Genomic DNA, 19462 nt, shown 5'->3' with positions numbered 1-19462 from the left:
ACACTGCAGCTGTCCATGGAAGTCCCTTCTGCCGTCTGGCCTCTGTGGGTCATGCTTCAGCCTCTTCGGCAGTAGAACAGCAGCCTTCCCATGTCTTCAGAGCTGGGGAGTCTTGTCCTGGATCCCTCTGCAAGCTGATCTTGAGGGGCCCTTGTCCCCCACCTTCTCAGCAGCTGCCTTTCCTCCAAGAAGTCAGAGATCTCAGCCACCCCATGAGGACGTTCATCTGTTGATTGCCAGTGTGCTGCTCAGGGTCAAGCCAGCTGCCTCCTCAAAGGGTCCCCAGTGGTCCAGGTCCTTCACAGTAGCCAGCACTAAGAACAGAGGTGGTAGGGGTACCTGGGTGGCTCAGTGGGCTAAGCCTCTGCCTTTGGCTCAGGTCATGATTTCAGGTTCCTGGGATAGAGCCCTGCATCTGGCTCTTTGCTCAGCAGGGAGCCTGCTTCCCCCTCTCTCTCTGCCTGCGTCTCTGCTTACTTGTGATCTCTCTGTCAAATAAATAAATAAAATCTTAAAAAAAAAAAAAAAGAACAGAAGGGGCAGAGAATGAAGGGCAGAGAAGGGCTACGTTCTACCACCTAAAGCTGGGCAGAGTCTGACCTCTGCCTCTAACTCCATATAAGACCTCAGGTGGGTCATGCTTTTTGAGCCTCAGTTTCCTGTGCATGAAGTGAAAACGATATCTGTGCCACATACTCTAATTAGCTGATTGACATAGAAGGCCATTGTCCCCTGACTGGTGCCTCAGGCTATGAAGAGACACCGGGCTCTATAAATACAGCTTAAATGCCTGGACATGACTCATTCTGGCCGCTTTTCTCCCACCCCAGCATGGACCCCTAGCACCCACACCTTAGAAGGGGACCTGGGTATCCCTGGCCAGTCACATAGCCAGTACCAGTCAGCTCAGGCCCGAGGAGGAGCTGGTGATGGGATGGTTCAGGAAACCATGGCAGGCAGCAGGCAACAGGTTGCTCTGGTCGCTGCTGCCTGAGGGAGTCCTGCTAACAAAAAACAAAACCGGTACCTCTCTCATGCCTGGCCGCAGTAATTTCTTCAGGGTAAGTCCCCAGAAGGTTCTAAGCTAGAGGGTGAATGAGGCCTATCTTCCCCACTCTGTCTGACAGGCCTGGCTCCCCAGCCCCAAAGGTTGGGGGTGACAAGCCTGGCCCAAGGGCTGACTGTGGTGGCTGGTCCTTCTCAGGGTCACTTCAGGACAACCCCCCCCCCCCCAAGCCAGAGACCAGGGCTACAGAGAAGGGAGGGGCTCTCCAAGGGAAAACACCCCCACCCCTCCTCCCCATCCCCACCCCCGCAGGCCACTTAGGAATTCCACCTGGAAGTCAGCCAGGCAGGGGCAGCAGAACAGCCCAGACCTGTATTCAGACCTGGGTTGAAATCCTGGCTCTCCCACTAACCGTAATTTGGGGCAGGTCTCGCTGAGCCATCAGTTTCCTCACCAACAAAACAGGATCCCACCACCTCATGCCCAATCTCAAAGATTCAGGGAGAGATTTCTCCATTAAAAATTTTTTGTACTATAGAATTTTCAAGCTAACACAAATTTAAAGAATTTAACAAATCCCCGTGTACCCATCACCCAGCTTCAACCATTATCAACTTACAGCCAGCCTATGACCATACTCACATCCCTAACCTTGGGGTTATTTTAAAAAGCAAAGCAAAGACGTCATTTCACCTATAAATACCTCAGAATGAATCTCTCAAGGTTGAAGACTTAAACACATAACACACGCACACACGAATACCATTATCACCCCTTGAAAAGTTAACCATAATTCCTTAATATCATTAAATATCTCATCAGAGTTCGAATTTCCCCCGATTGCTCATAAATGTTTTTTACAGTTAGCTAGTTCAGATTTGAATCAAACAAGGTCAACACATTACACGTATGGCTGAATTTCTTGAGATCTAGAGATTCCCCATCTTTTCTTGTAATTTTGTTGTCAAAGCTGGGTTCTCCGCTCTGTAGTTTCCTAGTCTGGATTTGGGTAATCGTATCCCCGTGTGTCATTTCACATGTTCCTCTGTCCATTTTTTTCTGATAAACTAGCCGCTAGATCCAAGGGATGAGATGGAGGTTCTATTTCTTGGCAAAAATAATGCCGAGGTGGAGCTCACTTGTCTGGAGAGGTCTTCCTCTGTGATTTAAAGATCAAATGGCAGGTCCAGGTGTTGCCAGTTTGAGTCATTTTAAAGCTCTCCTGTCACCTAAGAGCAAAACCTGTAAAACGGTTTTGACAAAACTCTTTTTAGGGGCGCCTGGGTGGCTCAGTGGGTTAAGCCACTGCCTTCGGCTCAGGTCATGATCTCAGGGTCCTGGGATCGAGTCCCGCATCGGGCTCTCTGCTCCACAGGGAGCCTGCTTCCTCCTCTCTCTCTCTGCTTGCCTCTCTGCCTACTTGTGATCTCTCTCTGTCAAAAAAAAAAAAAAAAAAAAAAAACTCTTTTTAGACCATAACAGACCAACATGGGCAGTGGGGAGAGTCCAGACTCTACAGGGTCCACCTGGGCTTGTATTTTGTAAAGGTTACTCTGGATGTTGGAGATTGGGTTAGAGAGGGAAGCAAGACTTAAAGGGCTGAGTGTTGTGGGGTCCCATTTATATGGCCTTCTAGAGGGAGCAAACTATAAGACAAAGTAGGAGGGAGGGGTACTTGGGTGGCTCAGTCAGTTAAGCGTCTGTCTTTGGCTCTGTTCATGATCTCTGGGTCCCAGGATGGAGCCCCACATTGGGTTCCTGGCTCAGCAGAGTCTGCTTCTCCCTCTGCCCCTCACCCGGCTCTAGTGCTTTCTCTCACTCTCTAATTAAAGAAAGTCTTTGGAAAAAAAAAAAAAAGAAAAGAAAAGAAAGCAGGAGGGAGAGGGGTTGATGTGGACTTGGGAGAGGTGTTGGGCCATGTATCCGGATAGGGGTGGGAGATTCCTAACTGCGTGTTTGCCAGGACTCATCTGAACAGCTGGCCCACAGGACTTCCTTTAGGGCCTGTCAGGAGATGGCACCTGGATGACAGTCCCTCATACATGCTTTCATTCACTGGAGACTCCCATAACCAAGACCACCCTGTCCTCAAGAAACGTCCAGGCTGGAGGACACATGGCCCCAGCCATCTGACACATTTGCCGAGGCCTGGTGCCCCCCTCTCCCACTCCCCTGCTCCACTCCACGAGCCAGGTCTTGCCAGACAGAACTCACGGCTGTATCAAAAAATAAGCTTTATTATCACTCATATAAAACAAAGCAGATCAACTGGCCTCTCAGTCTGTACAAAGTGGGGGGGAGGGGGCTAAGACCACCTGGGCTGCCCCCATTTCTCCCATAATGCCCTGCCCCAGGGCCGCGCCCAGGAGCTCCGGGAGAGGGGAGCCCCCACCCCCAGTGCCTTTTCTTGAGAAGAGAGGTGGGGGGTGAGGCGGGGCGCTTGCTGCCTGAGGGAGAGGCAACAGAGCAAAGCAGACCGCGCTCTCCGGGGGAGGGGAATCCTCCTGAGCTCCGGAGCCCGTGCGTGAGCTTCTGTGCCCTGGAGTCCGCTCCACACGCACCTGGGCGGCCAGAGCCGGGTCACAGCGCCACGCGGGTGCAGCAGTGGCGGAGCACGCAGGGCAGGATGCCGCGGTTTAGCTGGTGGAACTCCACGAGCTGCAGCAGGTCGGTGAAGCGAGTTTGGCCGTCGTCCATGCTGAAGTAGAGGCGGCCCTCCTCCTCGCTCTGGGGGACAGCCAGAGGGGACAGCAGGTCGGGGGAGGCGCGGGGGTGTAGGCATCTCCCCGAGAGACCCCAGACACACGGTGGGGGCGGAGGGGAGGAGCTGTGGAGCTGCTCCAGGGGCTTGAGGAGGAGGACGGGGATGACTCACCGGGAGGATAAGATAATGTTTGACCTTTTGCAGGTGGCACAGGGAGAGGACAAAGCCTTGTGGGTTCCGCTGACTCTCTCGGACCAGGAAGAGGCTGCCAGGAGACAGGGCACCGTCACCTGAAGACCCAGAGCTGCCACCCCAACACAGGGTCCCTCCTATCCCTGGGTCTGTTTTCCTGCTCAGCCCTGCCCCTTACCCGTCTACCAGGCCCTGCTGCCCAATGAGCCGCTGGCTCTCCTCTCGGGAAATGCGTCCGTGAAACCAGGGCTGGGTGCGGTGGATGGCTGGAGTTGGGGAACGCAGAAGGGCAGTCACTCTGGGGAGGAGGCCCCCCCAACACCCTAGCCACCCCCACCAGGAATGCTCAAAAAAGCCACAGCAACCCCCGCCCCTGAGGACACTGGGTGCTCACCCACCTGCACTGAGGCTCGTGCCCGAGCCTGGGGTGGGCAGGCTGAGACGGTGGTTCTTCTGTAGAGCAGTGGGGGACACAGGGGATCAGGGCGTGATTGGGGTATGACCCAACACCTCGAGAATACAGAGCCCCTTTCCGCACCTGGGGAACTCCCTTACGCCTTTTTTCCTCCCATGCCATGGAAACCCACAAGGAGGGGGGCACCTGGGTGGCTCAGCCAGTTCAGCATCCGACTCTTGATTTCAGCTCAGGTCATGATCTTGGGGTGGGGAGACTGAGCCCAGAGTTGGGCTCCATGCTGAGTATAGAGCTTGCTTAAGAGTCTCTCTCTCTCCTGCTTCCTCTGCCCCTCCCCCTTCTTACACACACACACACACACACACACACACACAAGGTCCCCAGGACAAACATGCAGATGGCTGTGGGCCCCTCACCCTCCAGGCCTGGGCCTCCTCCAGGGCTGCACTCAGAGCTTCCCGGGGGTTCTCGATGACACGCCCAGCATGGCCAGAGAAGTCCATGGCCACCAGGGTGTTATCAGAGACACTCCTCTGTAGATGGGACAGGATGTGGAGGAGTCAGAAGAGCGCCCATGTTTCCCCAGGATGGGGCCTGGGTGCCCAGGCCCAGCTAATGCCCCCGTGCACACTCACCAAAGGTGGAGAACCCACACAGGACGGGCGCAGGTGGCGGGACTGGGCCTGCTGGTAATTCTTATACAGCTGTGCCCCATACTTCGGGGCAGAGGGAGAAAGAGAGCCTGAGGTCAAGCAGGTGCTGGGGACGGGGCTGTGAAACCCCCCTACCACCAGATAAGGAGCGTTCTGAGGCCAGAGCCAGGACTCAGCCTTGGCCTGGGCATACTGAGAGCGCTCCCTCGTTCCTGAGGGCAGAGCTACTTGTGCAAAAGGGATCCGGAGGGTGAGGCCCACCTTGAAGAGGCGGAAAGCTGCTAACCAGCAGCCACGGCTCTGCTCATCCTCACTGCAGAAGACCCGAAGCCCCTTGTGGCCATTTCGAAGCTTGTTGGGCTGTAGGAAGGGCAAACAGCGGGTCCCGTATCTGCCATTAGGACCAGATGTCTGTCTCCGAGGGGCAGGGCAGGGTGCAGGGAGAGGCATCTGGGTGTCCCAGATGGAGCTCAGAAGCCCTAGGTGGGATCCTGGGGCCTAAGCAGCTCCCATTCCCTCCAGGGCCCAGCCGGGGTCTTTACCTTGATACAGAAGCCGAAGTCGGTGGGCATCCCATAGAGCTTGCGGCCCTGGGTCACCACATACACGTTGGACTCGTTCACATCTGCTATATACTGCAGGTGCCTCGGATCCTAGGCAGCATGGGCAGGACCTGTTATAGACAGCCCCTGTCCCCCTAACTGCTGTCCCTGTAAGCTAGCTGGGGAGATTTCTGAAAGGATCAGAGAAGTGCCCCAGGTCACACAGCAAACAGAAGGAGAACCAGGATTCAAACTCAGTCTTCACCTGCCTTTCCCACTACTACTTCCTGGGGTAGGTGAGCCAGGAGGGAAAGAGAAGCAGTGGAGGGTCTCGGGGCGCAGGGGGAGAAAGATCTAGGCCTTCCAGGAAGGGAAGAGACAGCTCCGGGAATGGGATATCCCAGGGGCTGAGGCTGTCAACCCTCAAGACTTCACCTTGGAGGGGCGCTTGGGTGGCTCAGTGGTTTAAAGCCTCTGCTTTCAGCTCAGGTCATGATCTCAGGCTCCTAGGATGGAGCCCCACATTGGGCTCTCTGCTCAGCAGGGAGCCTGCTTCCCCCTCTCTCTCTGCCTGCCTCTCTGCCTACTTGTGATCTCTGTCAAATAAATAAATAAAATCTTTAAAAAAAAAAAAAAAAAAAAAAAGACTTCACCTTGGAGGTGCCCTTGGTGGAGTAGTAGAGGCCAGACCGGCGCAGAAAGCAGAAGAAGCGTTTCCAAAGCTTCCGTCCTGATCCCCGGAGCTGCAGGAAGCCCTGGATCTCTGGGAAGCTACCTGCATTCAGGAAGTTCTGGGGCCGGAAGAGAGCAGGAAGAGGGTGAGAGGGTGAAATGCCAAGAGGAACACACATGCACACGCGCACACACACACGCACAGGCCTTCAGGAGAGAAGCCGTGCCGCATACATTTATTGTCCCATTTCACAGACAAAGAAACTGATGGTCAGCCAGGAAACATGACTTGTCCAGTCACTGAGCACTGCGCTAGACTCTCCACCACACAGAGGGGAGGCAAAATGCTTAAGGGCCAAAAAACCAATAGGGGGTCCTGGGCAATCATGAGTATGCCACGGGATGGGGGTGTCCCTTTACCTGGATGAGGTCTTCGTGGGATATGCCTGTGTGTGCGTCCACACAGCTGGAGACCATCTTTTCTGGGAATAGGGTGTGCTGGGGGGAAAGGAGTCCGGAGTCAGGGGTCGAGGAGCCAGGGTGGGGATCGGGGTATCCCAGTGCCCAGAGTCCCCTCCCACACACTCACTGGAGAGCTCTTGAACAGTTCATACTTGGCGAAGTTCTTCCGGAAAACAAAGCGGCTGTCTCCACCAATGGGCCAGGCAGCCTGCACTTCCACCACGGACTCATGGTCCTCCAAGCCCCGCTCTGGGGTCAAGGGCAAACAGCAGGGGTCGGCGGAGACCAGGCAGGCACCTGCCTAGCCCAAGGTGCGAAGCATCGCCTCCCTGTCCAGACAGCCCCTGGCACCCCAGCTCACCCAGTGCTAGGTGGGGGTGGCACTCCACCAGCCCCCAGTTTTCATCACTCAGGGCACGAGCTCGCTGCACCAGCATCTCACAGACGTAGCGGGCTGTAGCGCCCGCCGCCACCTCCACAGACCGGCAGGCTCCGTCCTCGCTGTACACCTTTACTACCTGCAATCCAGGAATCGCCAACAACTGGAGAAGGGCGAGGGTGGTTCCTTCCCTTCCCCTGCCTGCTGTACCCACAGGGACCCCTGACCAAATCCACCCACCTCTATGGGAGCGGCACCATATCTACCCCAGTCCCACAGCACCCCCATATCCCTGCCTTCTCTCTCCCAAGACAACTCACATGGGGGCAGCTGGCGTCTCGAGGGGGCAGCCCCCTGGCACTGGAGGACCCCCCAAGAATGGGGGTCTGTGAAGGAGGACTGCAGAGCTCAGGGAAGGGGTTGGGGATGGAAGGCAGAGAGCTTGTCCGCAGCTCCTCCTCTCGAAGAAGATTCCTGGGGCCCAAGGAAGGGAGGCAGAGAATTTGTGGACTGCAAGCTTCTGCCTTACCCAGCACTGAAGCCCCCCCAACCCCGACCACCACCAGCCCCTCCTCAGCTCTATCCACCCATTGTACCTGGTCGGAATGGGCAGAGGCTGGGACCTCTTCACCTCCCCAGGAAGAGGGGCATCGGGAGGCGGGGGAGTCCCAGGAGGGGTCCCAGGGGCCAGGTACAGGTCTTCTGGGGAGCTGCTGAGCTGAGGTGGAGACAGACCCAGCTCCATAACATCTGAGGGAGAAGAGGGAGCTGAAAGCAGCCACTCTTTTTTTTTTTTTTTAAAGATTTTATTTATTTATTTGACAGAGAGAGAGATCACAAATAGGCAGAGAGACAGACAGAGAGAGAGATGAGGAGAAGCAGGCTCCTTGCCGAGCAGAGAGCCCCATGCGGGACTCGATCCCAGGCCCCTGGGATCATGACCTGAGCCAAAGGCAGAGGCTCAACCCACTGAGCCATCCAGGCGCCCCGAAAGCAGCCACTCTTGTGCCCTTGTCCCACAGAGAGGGGCTAAGAGGACCCAGATGTCCTGACTTCACACAGCTGCCAAGGAGCCCCTCGGAGCTGACACAGCACCTCCTCTAACTGGAGTTTCCCTGGAGCTTTTGGGGAAGGGTAGTATGAGCCCGTTTGCAAAAGGGGACACCAAGTTCCTGAGAAGGAAGCATTCTTGCCCCCGTCACAGGTGAGTCAGGTACTGGAATTCAGTGTTTGGACTCCAAGTACAGTGCTCTTCTGTCAGCGCTACGTTGCCCAGGGGAAAAGCTAAGAGGGTCCCCCCACCACAAGCCCAGCAGCGGCAACAGACTCTGTGTGCCACAGACTGTGTGACTCTCAGTCTCTGAGCATGCCCTAAGCATGGGGCATTCACTCCTCTGGGCTCTGCCCCGGGTTTTTCCAGTGCTTCATTGCCAGACCTAGCTGCCAGAGCCTGTTGTGACAACGCCTGCCCAAGTGCTGAGTGATGCGCAGAAGGGGAGAAGGAGGTGGGGAAAGACAGGAACCAGGAGGGCAGGAGGCAGGCTCAGCAGCAGGGAGGACAGGACTAGCCTGGGGGGGCCATCCCCCAGCAGCCCCCAAACTTTGGGTACCCTCTCCAGATTCCTCCTGCCCAGTTTTCTTAAAGCCCCAATGCCAAGGCCACCTCCTCCAAGCAGCCTTCCTGGATTTTCCACTTCCAGACAGAAGGGCTCCTGCTCTGTACTGTGCTGCGGCCTCTGCGCCAATTCCATGCACCTGTCTTATCCACCCACTGGTCTGGAGCCACCCAGCACCCCCAGGCAGGGCTGGGGTCCTACCCACATCCTATCGCCCACAGGTGCTGCATAGGCACCTACAACAAGTAAGGACAGGAGAGCTGGGACAAAGATGCCCACCGGGGACAGAGGCAGCACAGGCCCCTCCTCCACAGGAAGCAGGACCCCTCCCCCTGGCTGGAACTTGGGAGGACCTGGGAGAACTGGAGACCTAGGCCAGTGCTATTAGGCTGCCTGCAGGACCTGGCACTGACCCTCCAGGACGGGGCAGGCCCCTAACCATTAAGTGAGAGGATTTGGGGGACAGGTGAGTCAGGGTGGGGCGGGACACCACTGCCTGGGGCTCTCTATTCAACCTTGACTCATCTGCACGACTTCCTGACTTAGGAGAAATACAAACAGCCCTGCCTCTCTACCCACCTCTCCCCCCTCCCACCCCCAACCGACCAGGCGGGGAAGAACAGGGGGGAGGGGGAGGCGCAAAGCAGGGATCGGCTAGGGGAGGAGGAGAAGGAAGATGGTGGGCCCTGCAGCTCCTCCGACCTCATTTTTGCCTTCCCACCCAGGCCCACCTCCAGTCCAGGTGGGACCTGCAATCTGCCTTTCCGGGTCCCCTAGTCACCTAGTCACCTCTCAGTCCGGGAGTCCCCTTACCTAAGGAGAGAAAAAAGGCCTGGCCTGGCTTCAAAGGCCCAGCTGGAGCAGACCCAACCCCCAGTGATGCCCTCACTCACCCAAAAAAGCCATGTAGTGCTCCCTATCCTGTCTGGGGCCTACCAGGCTTTCATTCTGCTGCCTCCCACTCCTAGCACCCAGGCCACAGTGGGCCCAGAGGACTCATCTATGTCAACTTTGGGGGGGGTGAGGTCCTCCCAATACACTCTCTGGGATGTCCCAGCCAGAGGGGTACTACCAGAGCAGAAGTAGCAAGACACCCAAGAGAAAGACAAAGACAGGCAGACGAGGAAAAGGCCAGGAGGGTGAGGCAGGGAGGGGGCTTAGGGGGCTCAGGGTCCTGCGGGGGGTGGGGGGGGGAATGCAAGACACACCCAGCAGCAAACATCAACAAGTCTCCAGAACATCAACGAGGCACTATGTCCCAGCTCCTATCCCCTCTACCCTGGGGTCACCAACCCTGGTGACTTCACTCCAGGGAGAGCTGGGGGGCGTGGTACCCAGAGACCAAAAGTGGGGTCCTACTCCATCCCAGAGGGAAAAGGAATCAGGGCAGTGTTTGGGCAGGGAAATGGCAGATTTAAATCAGAATCAGATTAGAATCTGGCCTGAGAGGGCTGGAGGACCCGTGAAGACTTGGATTTGGCCTTTGGATTCCCACCTTGCCTTCCAGACCCTTCTAAGGCAAGAGAAGAGTGGGGCAGTTAGAACCAAACAGATGGGATGGGAGGAGAAGCAGGTCCTAGTTCTGGGGCCCGGGGAACACTCTCCCAAGAGTCCTGAACCTTTCAAACGGGGGCCCTAGGAAAGCTTCTATGGAAAGAACCGACCCCCAAGGTCTCAGTCCCCTCAACACTAGGACTCCCAAGTCCTAGCTTCCCCAACCGCCTCTCCTGCCCCGCGGCTCCAGCCCCACCCTCTTTCCCGCCCTCCCAGCCTCCTGCCTCCTTGTTTACTTCCTGAATCTCGCCCCACCTGGCTGGCCCCAAGGGCGGGTGGCAGGGCCCAGTATTAAGGGCCCTTGGAAAACAAGGCCACCTCCGTCGTAGCCAGGGGAGGGGGGGAGGGGCTGGCAGGGCCGAGGCCTAGGCGGGGGACCAGCAGGTGGCGGGAAGGCCCCGGTCCAGCCAGCCCAGCACTCCACGTCCGCCCCCATCGGGATTTATGGGGGCCGGGGCGGGGTGGGGGGGCGGGCGGTGGTTGGAAGTTTCAACCTTGCGGGAGTTGTGAGCTTGCAGGGCCCAGGTAAGGAGGCGGGAAACCCCTACATGACCCGGAGTTGGGAGGAGGGCCCAGGTCGCTGAGGCCCCGCCCACTCCCTAACTCTGGAAAAAAACGCCCAATGGGAAAGGCGGGGGGGCGGAGGGTAAGCTTTCTTAAAGTTTAATTTGGGAAGAATGCTAGATTGTGTCTGTGGAGTTAATCATTACAGGCTGCTTGCCTTCCCGGAGGGCTCCCCCAGCCCCAAGGGGATGGGGCGGAGAGGGGCGAGCAGTCTAGCACAGGCCGACCAAGACAGGCCCTTCTGGAGGGGCAGTAGAGTTGGGAGGCCTTCCAAGGGCGGACAGGTGCATTCTCCATCCCCGCGGTATCAGGGAGATCCAAACTCGGGTCTTTCTCCAAACACTGCCCCCTGCCCCCAAACACGCACACACACACTTTCCCTAGTCCCCGCTCCACCGCAGACCCCCCGCATCCAGACCTCTAGCCTTCCAGCCTTCATTCCGACGCCAGGAAGGACCCCGGGGCCTGCCCCGCCTCCACCTCCCCTTCCTAGGACAGGACCCTGTATTCTGAGCAGGCAAACAATCCCGAGACCGAGCTCTAACAATTTAGGAGATCCCTCTCCTCGGCTGCCTTCCAAATTGGAGGGTTCCCCCCGCCCCTGCGGGGAGACGTCAGTCTTGGTAGAGTCTTGGGAAAACCTCAAACGGATAACCTCAGGTTGAGCCAGGAATGCCTCTAGGCAGCCCTGGGTGCTCAGGCCCCCACCTAGCTCTTTTTCTGGGAAGGTGGGGAGGGACTAGTTTCAGCGGGAAAGCCGAGAGGATCGGAGATCTTTCTTCCCCATCCCCATCAGCTGCTTTGTCCGGGCGCGGGACGGAGGCGGGCTACAGGGAGGAAAGGAAGGAATAAGGAAGACAGGAAATGAGAATAGGGAAAGACTGAGGGCAGATGGTGAGGAAGGGGCGGGATATGGGCGATTGGAGAAAAAGAAAGCGAGGCGGCCAGAGCAACACAGCAGGAGGCTGAATCTTTAAACATTGACCCCGGACCTGCCGCTGCTCCCACCCTCAAGACGAAGTGCCCGCTGGGTCCTTACCTGGACCCTGGACGTCGGAACACTTGGCTGGGGCCACCGGTTTAGAGAGGGAGACGCCAGGCCCTTAACTACCTGTCCCCCTCCTGCCCCCGCCCTTGGCCTGACATCATTGAGGGGGGAGTCAGGCGGCCGCCCGACCGCCCACCTGGGCAACCTGCCAGCTCCTGGCCCTGACATGGGCACAGCCTGGGGCGCTGGGGCGGCTGGGGGTGGGAGCAGGTTGCTGGGACCGATTTTGGTCACCTTACCTGGAGGGCCCCAACAGAAGTAGCAGGACACCGGGTGTACAAAGTCCGGTTCTGTCTTGGGACCCCAGACACCTGGACTTGATTTCAAATCCACTCCTTCTTCCCTACAGGTGGCAGGAGGGTGTCCCGACTTTGGACGTAGAGTGAGGGTTGGGGGGAGGGAGAGTCCTGTGTGTCCAAGCTCCTGGCCCAAGGAAACTAAAATTATCTTGGGCAGGTGGGGGCGGGGCCTGGGGAAGAATCACAGGAGGAGGAACCAGAGGAGGAGGGGCGGGACTCCCTGACACTCCACGCTGGCTGGCCGGGATTGTTTTTGCCCTTCTTAACCGGGTGGCAACAGGTGCCAGGGGAGAGGCGGGGAGGATGGTGGAGCTGAGCAGTCTCAGAGCGAAGATCCAGAGTCCTCGTGATGTGGGAGGGAGGGACTAGGGGCTGGAGGGTACAGAAACGGCGCTCACCCTTCCCCATACTCCTCACCAAATCTGGTCTGCTCATTGGCCAAGCCGGGGGGCCTGTCTGGGCCTCGGGGTCCCACCTGATGGGGCAAGGAGCACTCAGCCAAAGAGGGAAGACTGCTAGAAGGGTGTCCAGGAACAGGGGCTGCTCCTTGACCTCCAACCACAGTCTGGCCACCCAGCCCGCACCCTGGCCCTCAGAGGCATCCAGGGAGATGTTCTCCCTTCTTGACTTTTTTTTTTTTTTTTTTTTTTTTTTGACAGAAACACAGCAAGAGAGTGAACACAAGCAGGGGGAGTGGGAGAGGGAGAAGCAGGCTTCCCGCCAAGCAGAGAGCCTGATGCGGGGCCCAATCCCAGGACCCTGGGTCCACGACCCTAGCGGAAAGCACACCTTAACAACGGAGCCACCCAGGCGCCCCGAAGTTCTCCCTTCTTTGCAAAGTCCAGGGTCTCAGCTTCTTCCGAAAGCTAAGGGGTTATACAGGGTCTCATGGTAGGAGGAATGATCTAGGGAAAGCTCTGGCCAGGTGCCAGGGGACTCCCCTTTGAGCAATCACTTTAGCTCTCTCCTCCAGCATTCGGCAAACAGAAGGGTCAGGGAGAGGGCCTGGAAGGGCGCAGATCAAAGGCAGTAGCCACCTCCCAGCCTCAAGTGGGTGACAGTTGGGTAAACAAACAGTACTTAGAGTGATAAGCAGTCTGCCCTGAGGTACTATCAAGGAGCGGCTCAAGCCTCAACTTTCCCCAAATGGGGTTTTCCTAGAAAAACCAGTATGAGTGGACTAAACAAAGAAGTGGGGGAGGGGCGAGGTCACCTGGCTCTTGGAGCAGCAGCTTGTGCAAAGCACAGTAGACTACTCACTTAAAGATTCCTTCCTTCATTCAATAATATTTGTTAAGTACCTACTATAGGCAAACCCCATGCATGGTACTGGGGAAAAAGCAGGGAGCAGCAAAAACAGACCCTGCCCTCATCCTCGTGCAGCCCAGTTGGGGAGACTGATGTTAATAGAAAAATCCCCTAAGGGGCGCCTGGGTGATTCAGTCAGTTATGTGACCGATTCTTGAAATGACCGACTCGGGTCATGATCTCAAGAGTTATGAGATCAAGCCCTGTATTGGGTTCCATGCTGGGTGTGGAGCCTGCTTAAGATCCTCTCAGTCTCGGGACGCCTGGGTGGCTCAGTTGATAAGCGTCTGCCTTCAGCTTGGGTCGAGGTCCCAGGGTCCTGGGATCAAGCCCCACATTGGGCTCCCCGCTCCAAGGGAATCTTGTTCTCCCTCTCTCGCTGTGTCTCTCTCTGTCAAATAAATAAATAAAATATTAAAAAAAAAAAAAAAAAGAAGATTCTCTCATTTTCCCTCTCCTTCTGCCCCTCCCCCTCTCTAAAAAAAAAAAAAATCACACACAAATAAGAAGTGACAGGTGACCAGTATGCTGGGAGAATGACTCACCCAATGAGTTGGGGAACCTTGTCTGTGTAAGTGACAAGCGAGCAGAGGGGAAACTGAAGCAGGGAGAAGGGTGGGTGGGAATGGGGGGAGTTCCATTCCCGATGAGGAAACAAGTGCTAAAGCCCTTATCGGGAGGGGACATGGCATGAAAAGGCACAGTGGGGTTGAGGAGAAGGAAAGAGAAGAGGCCACACAGCTAAGCTCGGGCTGGTGAGGAGAAAGGCGAGTGCTTTGGACTCAGCTATGTTTCTCAAAGTGTGGCCAGGGACCACCTGCCTCCATATCTCCTCAGGCTTATGTAAAAACAGATCCCTGGGCCCCTCCCCATCTACTGAATCTCAGTCTCCAGGGCCAAGACCCAGGAATGTGTGGTATTGACAAGCCCTCAGGTGGTTAAACCAGGTTTAAGAGCCATCCATCCTGTCTGTCCAGACAGGCAGGAACTATGGGTCGAGGCCAGACCCTGCAGTGGCTCTCCAGGCACAGAAAGGCAGGCAGATTTATATTTTGAAAAGATCACGCTGGATGTTGAAGGATGCAGTTAGAGAGGGAAGCTGGACTCAGAAGGCTGAGCCCTGTAGGATTCTATTTATATGGCTTTGGGAGGGGGTGGGACTATAAGGACAGAAGAGAGATCTGGGGTCAGGGAGGAGGGAGATGTGTTGACAGCAAAGGGGAAGGGGACTTGTGAGGAAGTAGTGGAGCTGTTCTATATCTTGGTCATGGTGGTAGGTACACAGCTCGGTTAGGACTCACAGAAAGGTACATTCAAGAAGACAAATTTTACTGTGTATAAGTTATATCTGAACTTTTAAAAAGATTTTATTTATTTTTTTGAGAGAGAGAGAGAGAGCATGAGAGAGAAAGATCACAAGCGGGGGGGGGGGGGTTAGAGAGAAAAGCAGACAACCCGATGAGTAGGGAGCCCCATGCAGGACTCAAATCCCAGGACCCCGAGGTCATGACCTGAGCCAAAGGCAGAAGCCCAACGCCTGAGCCACCCAGTCACCCCAGATTAATCTTTTCAATAAATGGTTCTGGGACAATCAACTCTCCACATGCCAGAAGATGAGCTTAGATCCTTACCTCACAATCTACAAAGATTAACTCAAGATAGATCATAGACTTAAATGTAAGAGCAAAAATAAAACGTCTGAAGAAACTATGGGAAAAAAATCTTCTTGAGCTTAAGTTAGGCAGCGACCTTAGATACAACAGCAAAAGCACAACTGACCAAAAAAATCAGCAAATTGGACGTCATCAAAATTTAAGTTTTTTGCACTTCAAAAGACATCACTAAGAAAATTTTAAAAACAACAACAACAACAACAACAACAAAAGCCAACTTGTTGGGATGCCTGGGTGGCTCAGTTGGTTAAATGTCTGACTTCCACTCAGGTCATGATCCCGGGGTTCTGGGATCGAGTTCTGTATGGGGCTCCCCACTCAAGGTGGAGTCTGCTTCTCCATCTGTACATCCCCCCCTGCTCATGATCTCTCCCTCTCTCTCCTACACACTCTCTTTCGCAAATAAATAAATAAAAATCTTGGGGCGCCTGTGTGGCTCAGTGGTTAAGCCGCTGCCTTCGGCTCAGGTCATGATCCCAGGACCCTGGGATCGAGCCCCGCATCGGGCTCTCTGCTCAGCAGGGAGCCTGCTTCCTCCTCTCTCTCTCTGCCTGCCTCTCTGTCTACTTACGATCTCTGTCTGTCAAATAAATAAATAAAATCTAAAAATAAATAAATAAATAAAAATCTTTTTTAAAAATGGCAAAAGAGGGCGCCTGGGTGGCTCAGTTGATTAAGCGACTGCCTTCAGCTCACATCATGATCCCAGAGTCCCTGGATCGAGTCCTGCATTGGGCCCCCAGCTCCATGGGGAGTCTGCTTCTCCACTCTCATGCTCTCTCTCACTCTTTCTCTCTCAAATAAATAAAGAAAAAAAAATTTTTTTTTAAGATTTTACTTATTTATTTGAAAGAGAGAGAATGAGAGAGAGAGAGAGAGAGCATGAGAAGGGGCAGGATCAGAGGGAGAAGCAGACTTCCTGCTGAGCAGGGAGCCTAATGCAGGACTCCATCCCAGGACTCCAGGATCATGACCTGAACCGAAGGCAGTTGCTTAACCAACTGAGCCACCCAGGCACCTAATAAAGAAAATGTTTTAAAAAAATGTTTAAAAATGGGCAAAAGATTTGAATAGATGTTTTTCTAAATGAGAGCCATGGATGGTTAATAAGCATACGAAAAGATGCTCAACATCATTAGTCATTAGAGAAATGCAAATTAAAACCACAATGATATACCACCTCACACCCACCAGGATAGCTATAATCAGAGACAGGCAATAAGTGTTGACAGGGATATGGGTAAACAAATCCTCGTATATTGCTGGTGGGAATATAAAATGGTACAGACATTTTTGAATAACAGTTTGGCCGTTTCTCAAAAAGTTAAACATAAACTTACCATGCAACCTAGCAATTCTACTCCTAGAGAAATGACAACACACATAACATACAAAGACACTTACATGAACATTCATAGCAGCATTATCCAAAATAGCTAAGAACTGGAAACACAAATGACCGTCAGCTGATATTGAATAGATCAGCAAAAAAGATGGTATAACTGTACAGTGGGATACCGTTCAGCAACCAAAGAGAGCAAACAGCCCCATTGCTACAGCGTAGATAAACCTCAAAAGGTTTAGAATGAATGAAAAAAGCCAGAAGCGAAAGACCACATATTATAGCATTTATATAAAATGTCCAGAAAAGGCAAATTTATAGACCGAAAGCAGACCAATGGTTGCCCAGGGTTGAAGCTGGAGGCTGGACTGTAAACAAGCAGGAGGGACCTTTCTAGACTGATGGAAAAGTTCCGGAACTGACTGTAGTGATGGTGGCACAACTCTGGAAATCACTGAATTTTTTTTTAATTGCATTTTTTTTTTAGATTATTTTTTTTATTTTAGTTGGGGAGGGGCAGAGAGAGTCTTAAGCAGATTCCTCGCAGAGCATGGGTCCTGCTGCGGGGCTCCATCTCAAGACCCTGAGATCAGGGCCCTGAGATCACAACCTGAGAGGAAAGCAAGAGTTGGTAGCTGAATTGACTGTGCCACCCAGGAGCCCCCCAAAATTCATGATTTGAGGGGATGGTAATAATGTAGGTGACCTGTTAGGATATTATGGTATATCCCAGGGACTCCTGAGAGAAAAAAGGCAGCAAAACAGCCTCCATTTTCAGAGTTCAATGCCAGCCCAGGCCAGGATGAGATGGGGGAGGTGCAGGAACCCGGCAGGTGTGAGTGCAGAGCCTAAGGAGTGGAAGCCCCAAAGCCTTAGCTTCCAGACTGCAGGGAAGAAGCAGTCACTGTCCCCGACTGTGCCTACAGCTTTGGAGCTTGAGTCTGAAGCCCCGGAGTGTTGAACTATGGGGTAGTTTAAAATGCCATCAGCATGTTAGCAAGAAACAGCAACCATCTCGTAACATCAGCCAACCCCAGGCCCTGGATCCACTTGCCCCATCACTTTCGCTTCCTTTTGTAAACTGTAAAGCACTTGCAGTCTAAGATAGTTCATGAGATTATATGTAGCCGTGACGTCCAGCGGACACGAGATGCCGGGCAAGTCCGGCGCTCTGAGAACCCGGGCGGGGTAAGGTGATCAGGACCAGTGCACCCAGCCCACAGCCCTCAAACTGGGGTTAGGGTCAAAACGCAGCAGCAATCGCGGCCTGCAGGGGGCGCCCGGACGTAACGCGCGGCCCGCTCCGCCCAGAGGCCCCGCCCCGTCACGTGCTCGCGGCGTCGCGTCACACCCGGAAGCGGCAGCTGAAGCAGAGTCGGGAGCAATGAGCGGGGAGCCGGGGCCGACGTCTGAAGCGCCCCCTCCCGGGGAAATTGAACCGGGTAGTGGGGTACGCATCGTGGTGGAGTACTGGTGAGCGTTTCCAGCCCGTGGGGTGTCCCGACCGAACGGGGGTGGGTCCACGGGAGGCCCCTCCTCCGAAACCCAGGCAGAGCCCAAGCATCTTGTCCCTAGTGAACCCTGCGGTTTTGAGGCGACCTACCTGGAGCTGGCGAGTGCCGTGAAGGAGCAGTACCCCGGCATTGAGATCGAGTCGCGCCTGGGGGGCACAGGTGAGGCCCGCAGAACACCTGCTGAGTCAGTGTTCTAAATCTCAACTCTCCCACTTTCTAGCCCTGGAACTGGCTGTTTTATATAGTGTCCAGCAGTGTCTGGCACAGAGTAAAACGTCCGACCAACTCGAGGCCCCTTCCAAAGGTGAGGGCGGCGGACACAGAGGAAACCTGTAGGGAAAAATGGGTGAGACTGCAGAAGTGTAGGGTTGGAGGGGAGGGAGCGCTTCTTTGAATTATGAACCCAGAGTTCAGAGGACACACAGGTAACTCCTCCCTGGGGTTCCTTTGGCTTGAGCCGGGTTTGGGAAATGGTTCAGAGAACTAGTCTCTCGTGGGGTCGGTGGAGACAGAAAGGAGCCTGCGAAGAGTCCAAGGAGTGTGAGAGCCTCTCCTTACATGCCTGTTGTCAGCATACAGTTCATTCTTTTATTTAATACCAGGTGCCTTTGAGATCGAAATCAATGGACAGCTGGTGTTCTCCAAGCTGGAAAATGGGGGCTTCCCTTATGAAAAAGATGTGAGTATTTATAATGTCAGGAGGCCCCGGTTCACCCTTCCCCTGCAGTGGATCATTCCATTCCACCTCTGCCCTCTAGCTCATTGAGGCCATCCGAAGAGCCAGTAACGGAGAACCCCTAGAAAAGATCACCAACAGCCGTCCTCCGTGCGTCATCCTGTAACTACACGTGATTCTGGGTTCCTGCTCAGTTTTGGGACCCAAGCCATGGTCTCCTGTCTGGTCCTGCTGAGGGCTCCCCACTGCCTCTTTCCCCTCACCTGGGTCCTGGTAAGCTAAAAGACTCTGGCCTCCACTTTGTCCCTTTGGATACCAAGAGGGAATAGAAGCTGCGGTGGTCTTGGGGATGGGAGAGAGAACTTCTCCATGGACATTTCCACAGCCGCCTTATACCCCCTTCCCAGGATCAGCGCCCAAGTCTGCTCCCCACTCCAGCTCAGCTGTACCGGTCAAATGCCACCACAGTTCTAACTCTACTTTCCACTAGCCCTGGGCAATGTCAGCTATTGGCAATAAAGTGGTACTGCAAACCCCTGTACCAATCTAGTGTGTGTTTTTATGTTTGTGTGTGTGTATGGGGGGGGGGGGTTGGTAGCATAGGGGCCTGCCCAGCCTTTATACCACCAGGGGGGCTCTGCTGAGTAGGTGGGCTTTTTTGGGATAGTTACTTCTAGTTCAATGATTTCCTCACTCATAGCCAAGGGAAGGAAAACGAGTCACACAGTATGCATTACCTCCCTCCCCACCCCCCCAAGGGGAGGAAATAACCCTCATTTCCAGTGCGTGGCCTTAGGAACTCATTATTTCTAAACCAGAATGATCTGGTTGTCAAAGGGCTCT

General features: G+C 54.7%; 2 protein-coding genes across 4 annotated transcripts; one reads left to right on the top strand and one right to left on the bottom strand.

The window, feature by feature from the left end:
- Positions 1–3223: 3223 nt before the first annotated feature.
- GRB7 (growth factor receptor bound protein 7) lies at positions 3224–12248 on the bottom strand. Of its 3 annotated transcripts, none has more exons than XM_082704940.1 (15): positions 12047–12248; positions 7622–7775; positions 7346–7499; positions 7008–7164; positions 6774–6895; positions 6605–6682; positions 6166–6303; positions 5513–5623; positions 5232–5330; positions 4953–5033; positions 4734–4850; positions 4301–4355; positions 4081–4168; positions 3882–3975; positions 3224–3733 (listed from the first exon to the last, which is right to left on the bottom strand). In XM_082704940.1, exons 2-15 carry the CDS (start codon positions 7768–7770, stop codon positions 3587–3589), a joined length of 1590 nt encoding a protein of 529 aa, XP_082561066.1. In that variant the 5' UTR covers positions 7771–7775; positions 12047–12248; the 3' UTR covers positions 3224–3586. The 3 variants fall into 3 exon arrangements, with proteins under 3 accessions (XP_082561066.1, XP_082561064.1, XP_082561065.1); XM_082704938.1 differs by lacking the exon at positions 12047–12248 and adding an exon at positions 11799–11909; XM_082704939.1 differs by lacking the exons at positions 4953–5033; positions 12047–12248 and adding an exon at positions 11799–11909.
- Positions 12249–17746: 5498 nt separating this feature from the next.
- Positions 17747–19160, top strand: MIEN1 (migration and invasion enhancer 1). The gene is made up of 4 exons (XM_082705018.1): positions 17747–17902; positions 18005–18102; positions 18546–18622; positions 18702–19160. Exons 1-4 carry the CDS (start codon positions 17814–17816, stop codon positions 18783–18785), a joined length of 348 nt encoding a protein of 115 aa, XP_082561144.1. The 5' UTR covers positions 17747–17813; the 3' UTR covers positions 18786–19160.
- The last annotated feature ends 302 nt before the right edge of the window (positions 19161–19462 follow it).

Source organism: Mustela nivalis, assembly GCF_964662115.1.
Source record: "Mustela nivalis genome assembly, chromosome: 17".
Taxonomy (NCBI): domain Eukaryota; kingdom Metazoa; phylum Chordata; class Mammalia; order Carnivora; family Mustelidae; genus Mustela; species Mustela nivalis.
Note: the sequence above shows the minus strand (reverse complement) of the source record. Positions and strands in the feature narration are given on the sequence as shown.

What these genes read in the sequence shown, in the direction of transcription:
- GRB7 (XM_082704940.1), bottom strand. Translation starts at nt 7,770, where the DNA reads ATGGAGCTGGGTCTGTCTCCACCTCAGCTCAGCAGCTCCCCAGAAGAC. An exon ending in CCACCCCCACCTAGCACTGG is followed by an intron (nt 6,896 to 7,007) that starts GTGAGCTGGGGT and finishes CCTTGACCCCAG; the next exon opens with AGCGGGGCTTGGAGGACCAT. An exon ending in GTGTGGGTTCTCCACCTTTG is followed by an intron (nt 4,851 to 4,952) that starts GTGAGTGTGCAC and finishes TCCCATCTACAG; the next exon opens with AGGAGTGTCTCTGATAACAC.
- MIEN1 (XM_082705018.1), top strand. Translation starts at nt 17,814, where the DNA reads ATGAGCGGGGAGCCGGGGCCGACGTCTGAAGCGCCCCCTCCCGGGGAA. An exon ending in CGCATCGTGGTGGAGTACTG is followed by an intron (nt 17,903 to 18,004) that starts GTGAGCGTTTCC and finishes TCTTGTCCCTAG; the next exon opens with TGAACCCTGCGGTTTTGAGG. An exon ending in GCTTCCCTTATGAAAAAGAT is followed by an intron (nt 18,623 to 18,701) that starts GTGAGTATTTAT and finishes TCTGCCCTCTAG; the next exon opens with CTCATTGAGGCCATCCGAAG.